Here is a 7,124-nt window from a genome sequence, read left to right on the forward strand (position 1 = left end):
CGAAGCGTGTAGATGAAGGCTTCTTCAATTCCAACTTGCTATGTTCACGGAACATGGCAAGTATCTTCACCTTTGTGGTGAAGAAGGTGACAATAGAGATAGCTTCGGTCATTACTTCCTTCATCCACACTAACTTGCCCATATCCTCCATGAGCAAGTCAATGCAATGGGAGGCACAAGGCGTCCATACTATGGAGGGATAGTCTTCCTCCGGCAATTTGAACCGTTGTCGGGGATGACTTGCACCACGTTCTCCGATCCGACCTACATGTCACAATGCACATGAATGGATGCAATGAGCATATGCAGTATGAGACTTAGTCATGACATAGCCACATATCATATATACTAAAGCCTAAACTTTAAACTTTAAAGACTTGAGTGCAATTTGAAACTTACCTCCATGATGGCTTGCTTAATATGGCGATATATGAATGCACCCGATGTTTTCCTCCCTATGACTTGGACTTTCCATCGGCTTTCTCTACATGGATAGCATGCACATTGAAGGCTTCATTCTTCTCCCTCGTCATTGTAATAGAGAGAGAGAAGTTAGAAGATTCAAGAGATGGATAGGCTTGACAGAGAGAGTGGGGGAGAGAGTGGCTTGAAAGTTGAGAGTTGAGAGAGAGAGAGAGAGAGAGAGAGAGAGAGAGAGAGGGGGGGGGGGGGCTTGATGGTCACTTGAGTCTTGACTCTTGAGTAATGAGAGCCTTGAGAGAAGCTTAGGGGGTGGGCATTTTATAGGAATGGGCTATGGCCCATGGCAATGGGCCATGCAAAGGCCTAAACCCATGTGACATGTGACATGTCACATGGGCCACAAGGCAAGCCAAAAACGGCCCTTAAAACGGTCATAAAACGGCGCAGGAAACGGGCAGCGCAACGGCTAGAAATGGCTACTCGTACCATACGGTATCGTACCGTACAACTCGTACCGTATGAACCAGTTTGTACCGGCACGAGAAACAACTATGATTGGAGCCCCCTCTCTTCATTAATAGAGGCTTTCTTGCTGCACACTAGCGTCTAGCACCGTTAACAGGCTGCCCTAATGATGGCTACTCTCTCTCTCTCTCTCTCTCTCTCTCTCTCTCCGGCTGCCCATGAAGTATACCGGCTGTTGGGGACTGTTTTGGAGGCTTCCATCGCGAAGAAATACTGAAGACAAGGTATTTAATCATTTTATTATGATTTCCAGCCATTGTACCTACTGTACCAACCATTGTACCGGCTGTACCAGTCCTTGTACTTGTACCAGCCCATTAATCTCACTTTTAATCACAGTTAGCAGAAAACTGAGAAAAAGCTTAGTGCTCACCAACAACCAGTGGATGTATTGCTGCAAGATTTGATGTGTAGACCCCTCTTGGACCCAATTGACGATCCCTAAAAGGGATTATCCGCTCCCCCTTTGTAGGCGATGTAGTTACCATCTCTTTCTAGAAAAACAGCGCCTGTGCAGCAATGTTTTGAAGGTGAAATTTGACGAATTGAGTGGTGCCCTTTGATATGAGCTAGGTGGAAAGGCTCAGCAAGGGCTGTATGTAGTTTGTTCGCTGTAGATTAGCTTAAACAAGCTCAAATGAGCTGATTTGCAGTAAGTGGGTTTTGTGAGCTAGCTCATGATCACTATTATTAGTGATTAATTACTAATGATTCTCCTAATATGAGTCTAGATGAGTCTAATGTGAACCCTAACTCTCATACCAATTGTTGGATTAAGTGTGAGTGCTTGAGAGCAATTTTATGGGAAAACATGATTAGGGTGGATCATAGGTATGTGTAAGCATCATTCTGAGAAGTGATTAAAGATAATAATGATGATTAGAGAATAAAAGCAACCAAATAGTACACAAAGTTTAATTAGTGAAAAACCATCATATTAATCAAGGACAAAGGTGCCACAAATATCTCCCCACTTTATCACCTCACTCAAGGCTAGACACCTCCTATAGTTCCTCAAGAGAAACTCATGGGATTTAGGTAGATTCTAAGAGCAAATGACCACTTACATTGGCTTTTACACGACAAAGTAAGAGATTCACATAGCATGGGTTCGGAGTTCCTATGATGCTCCCCCTAGTTAATAACATTGAACTTTAACAAGTGATTTACTCAACAAGGCAGCTTGGCTATGCCCTGTGTGGAGAGAGAGAGAGAGAGAGAGAGAGAGAGAGGGAAGGAGCGTCTACCCCGCTGCTTGGATTGATGGTGTTGTTTTTTTGTTTCAGGTGAAGTATGAAGATGGAGACCAAGAGGAACTTGGATGGATTGAATTAGAACCTACTCTAGTACCGGAGTGGCAGCAAGGTACTAAGCCTGTGAAACTGGGTGCTGCTAAGTTAGTTGGAGATTATATGGACTGTGAACTGGAGTCCAGTCAGGTGTCTGGAAGGAGGCAGGTTAGTTCAGCAAAGTTGAAGGGAAGTAATGCCAAAAGCAGGAGAGGACAGGGAGATACTGGAATCGGAACTTCTCTGATAGGTAGTTCAACGAGGAAGAAGTTTGGTAGAAAGTTCTATGCTGGCAATGTGATCAGCTATAACAAGAAAACAAAGCTTTACAAGGTGAGGATTAACTTGGACCTCTGATTCAGCCGTACGAAAACATCAGAAAGTTGATCGAGATAGTAGACGTGTATTTATGTATACATATACATACATACATAGATATACATGTGTGTGTGTGTGTGTGTGTGTGTGTACCATCCCCCCCAACCCCACACACACACACACACACACACACACACACACACACACATGCAGGACGTACAAGTATATATGTACTCATGCACACACATGTATATGTGTGGAGAGAGAGAGAGAGAGAGAGAGAGAGAGAGAGAGAGAGAGGCTACACCCCAGTTTGGACTGAGAGTGCAAATTTCCCTTTTGCAGGTAAGGTATGAAGATGGAGATGAAGAGGGCCTTGAATGGATTGAATTAGAACCCACTTTGGTATCCGAGGGTAAGCTGGCCACTCCTGCAACATCTAAGATAGATGAACACCAAGAGGACTTCACTTTGCTAAGGGAAAGGGAGCAGCAGGACACTTCGTCAAAATCGAACTCTGTGAAGGGATCTAAAAGTAAAGTTAAAAGTCAGGGTAAGACAGGTTTTGAGTTAGGAGCTGCAGCGGTTGGCCAATCTACAAGGAAGAAGTTTTCTGGAAGGTTTTACAATGGAAATGTGGTCAGCTATAACAAGAGAACAAAATTCTACAAGGTGAGAGGATTCACTTAATTAAATCTCAGTTAGAATGGTGTTTTTTGGCATCTTACTCTTCGCACCAATGTCAGGTGAGGTATGAAGATGGAGACCAAGAGGACCTTGAATGGAGTCAACTAGAGCCCACATTGGTCGTTGAGGAGAAGAACGATACTCCTGCAAAGGGCTTCAGCTCAAAATCAAGAGGAAAGACAGGTCTTTGTCTTCTTCGCCTGGTCTGCTTCTTTATGTCTTACACCCCTCCAATGTGGCTATCCCTTTCCCATCACTCTAGCATTCACAATGAGGAGTGGGATATGGCATTTATACTTACCATTTGCTATATTATGCAACAGGACTGAGGCAGCTATAAAGATGGATTTAGTAGACCCTAGCAAGGCTCATACTTTATACTAAGCAAACCGTTTCAGAGCATTCAGATTGTTTGTGGCCACAACTTTGGTAATGTTTATGAGTTTTCGGCTTCAATGCAGGCCTGCAATTTTTAAAAGTTGGTTTTCTACCAGCACTCAAGACAGTAGTACCTCCATATTACAAGAAGAGGCATACATGCTTTGCCCTAAGATACACAATGAACTTCTAGAAATTCAAGGACGAGAGTCATACTTCTTATTGGAGTGTTGGATTGCATGAAACTATGAGGTGTTGAGCCAATGGACGATTGAAAAAGGTTTTGCTTCTATATATGGCACATGTAAATTGTTTGTGACCTTGTTTATATGAAACACCTTCAAAGAATCATTGGTGGTACATATGAGTGGGATGCCTAAAAATTTATTGTTCATGGAATCCAAAATGACTTTGACTTTAGAATAAGCTCTCTCTAAGATAAAATTAGACCCATAAAGCCATTACCTTGCTCGCATCATAATCACCATAATATGCTTCAACCTTCATGCCAATGTTTTCGTCTCATCTCGGTATTTTTTTTTAAAATTGGGATGAATGAAATCTGCAAGCCGCAATTATCAACAAATTGTGAATTTCAAATTCATGAGGTGACCTTGTATATAATAAATCAAGTAGATTTTAGTGGCGAGAAAGATGGATGAGAAGTTTTATACAATGTCAGATGCTAACGTACATGTCAAATGCTTGTGTGTACGTTGGAAGTGTGCATGGGACCAATCCCACCTCTAGTAAAGGGCCTTTTCCTTTGAAAGTAAGTTGCTAATTAATGTGGAGTGGTTGGACTTGAAGGAAAAACATTTTGTGATGCATGCAAAGGATTTTGTGCAAGGCATACAAAAAGGCCAACAACAAAACGATTATTGAAGCTTGTTGAGTTGAAAAGAGGTTTTGAAGAGAGTCTGAAAGATAATCAATACTTTTAAACTATTGTGACTTAAATAATGAAATGAACATCTAAGATGTATAAGGAAAGTAAATCACTTCAACCAAGGAAATTAGAAATTTGTAGTCAATTGAGCTCAATCGTGTGTAATGTCAAATTTTGTAATTTGCAATTGTTCTCTGTAATTTGTAGATTTCATTAATGGATTTCAAAGGCACATACAACACTTTCTTGTAAACACAATTAATATGTGTGCATGTATTAATATATGTAATATAACCACACTTTCATGTGGGTGGAAAGTTGGTACCCTTCCTCTTTGAAAATAAGAAGGCTTAAGGGACATGCCTTTGGAAGAATACTATAGACTTGTGAGTCTGACACAAGCCAGGCTTAAAAATCTCTTTTGGTATGCAAAGGAGCAAAGGGTTACTCCCTTCTACAAGGCACGCTCAAAGAAGTATGAAGGAGGTAAGATTGCAAGTATAAAAAGGTGAGCAATGAAACAATTATTGAAGCTTGTTGAGTTGAAAGAGGTTTTGAAGAGAGCGGCAAGAGAGTTAGAAAGATAATCAATACGTTTAAACACTTGTGACTCAAATAATGACATGAGCATCTAAGGTGTAAAAAGAAAGTATATCAAAAATTAGAACTGAACGTGTAGCCCGCTGCCCCCTGCGCCTCCCCCTTCGCAGTCGCCGCCGCCTCCTCCCCCTCCTCCTTCACCCGCCTGTCCCCGCAGCCCTTCCTCCCCTCCGCCTTCACCCGCCTGTCCCCGCAGCCCTTCCTCCCCTCCGCCTTCATCCCGCCTGCCCCCCTCTGCCCCCCGCCTGAGCCAGACCCTTCTGCCCCCGGCCTTCCTCTTCCGCGCCGCCCTCCACTTCCCCCCCCTTTTCTCGCCTTCTCTGCGCAGCCCCCCCCTCGCCATCTTTCTTCCTCCGCCTCTCTCCCTCCCCCCCGCCCGCCTTTTTCCACCTCCTTTCCCCCCCCTCCTTGCGTCGTCGGCTTCTCCGCCCCCCGTCCCTGCCTCTCCCTTTCTCCCTGCCTCAGCCCCCCCCATCCCCCCCCCCCTTTTTGTTTTTTTCGGCGTCTTCAGCGGAGTGGCGTGGTCTTTCTTGGGTTCGTCTCGTCGATTCAGCCAGTACCTGGTCTTTTTCCCCTAGGAGGACTCCATGGCAGCCTCTCCGTCAGCCCCGACCGATACAGGTCTTCGACTAGACTTCTCAGATGCAGAGCAGCAGCTTCTCGCGTCCTCCGTTTCTTCTTTGGAGGCCTCCTCCTTGGTTTGCAAGGTGGTGGGTAGCCGCCCAATGCGGAGAGAGTTACGCGACCTACTTCAGGGTAGCCTCATCGGCGAGACTGCCAGAATCGTCAGCGTGGATTTTTTAGGCCGCGGCTACTACCAGGTGGAGTTCGAGTCCCCACCAGCAGCTCAGAGGGTGCTGGCTCGGAGCCCCATTGCCCTACGCTCCTCTCGGGCGTTCTTGGCGCGATGGACACACGGTTTCGACCCATCGTCTGATCCACTGGCAGGCGCGACTGGATTCCCCATCACCGTCTGCTTTCCAGGTCTCCGAAGGGAGTACTTGCCCCTCCTGCCGGCCATAGGCAAGGCTTTCGGGCAGGTGGTGGAGGTGCCACAGACCGCGGCTTCAGTGGTTGCTCGGGCAGCAGGACTCCCGGCCATTCGTGTTGTTGTTTCGTCACCGGAGTCCCTCCCGAAGACGATCCTCCTCCCTTGTCTTTCTGGAGGACATCTGATTCAGCGCGTGGAGTATTCGGGCCTCCCCGGTCAGTGCTTCATATGTCGGGAGATGGGCCATCTCGCACGCTCTTGTCCCCGCAAGGGGGCTAATCCTTCACGCTTTGCTGCCTCTGGACCCCCTGCGGGAGACCCGAGAGGTGGCCATCCACCTCCGAGACCGGACATCTCTGGCTCGTCACAGCAGGCGCCACCATCGGACGAGCAGGCTCCGGCGGAGGACGCCGCACAGACTCAGGAGGCTGGAGGCTGGCAGGAGGTTCGCCGGCAAAAACGCCCGGCTCGCAGGGACCGTCGCAGACGCCAGCAGGCAGCGCAGGCTGGCGGACAGGATGGTGGACGGGCGACTCCGGCTGGCCCACAGGCACCTACCCGCATTTATGCTCCAGTCAGGGATAGGCGGCCGGTAGGTCCCACCCCGATGGACGAGGATTCAGTCTCAGTGCCCGTTGCTGAGGCCGATGGAGGAGTCTCCCACGTGGAGACCCCACTCCCGCCTCCCCCCGCGGGGGGCCCCGCCCCCTCCTTGGAGCAAGGTCACCCTCTTTCTGGAGAGACTCCGCACCCGGACAGACAGTGATTATTCTCCCTCCAAGCCGGCGCCCAAGACTCCTAGAGTGGAGGGCAGATCATCCGGGCCGGCTGAGAGGGGTGAGCCAGTGGCGGCTTCTTCACTTGCCTCAGCTCATCCATGAGGATCCTCTCATGGAACATCCAGGGTCTCGGTGGACATCGTTGCCACATTGGTCGGGGCAGACTTCGTCAGGAGATCCAGAGGGCTCTCGTTGGAGGACCCATAGATATTCTTTTCATCCAGGAGCACCACCTTTCTGCCGGG

General features: G+C 47.5%; 1 protein-coding gene across 4 annotated transcripts in view; it reads left to right on the forward strand.

Moving 5' to 3' along the window:
* LOC147635890 (uncharacterized) overlaps positions 1-3,968 on the forward strand; it is a 52,386-nt gene extending 48,418 nt beyond the window's left edge. For 2 of the 4 annotated variants that reach the window (XM_086801290.1, XM_086801291.1), the window contains exons 10-13: positions 2,235-2,570; positions 2,901-3,227; positions 3,302-3,445; positions 3,566-3,968. In XM_086801290.1, the coding sequence (XP_086657416.1) occupies positions 2,235-2,570; positions 2,901-3,227; positions 3,302-3,445; positions 3,566-3,571 (813 nt within the window). In that variant the 3' untranslated portion in view covers positions 3,572-3,968. The remainder of the gene's footprint in view (positions 1-2,234; positions 2,571-2,900; positions 3,228-3,301; positions 3,446-3,565) is intronic. The other 2 variants (XM_086801292.1, XM_086801293.1) reach the window with 1 other exon arrangement.
* Positions 3,969-7,124: the final 3,156 nt, after the last annotated feature.

This window comes from Cibotium barometz, chromosome 8 (assembly GCF_041138505.1).
Source record: "Cibotium barometz isolate CiBa-2024 chromosome 8, ASM4113850v1, whole genome shotgun sequence".
Classification (NCBI taxonomy): Eukaryota; Viridiplantae; Streptophyta; class Polypodiopsida; order Cyatheales; family Cibotiaceae; genus Cibotium; species Cibotium barometz.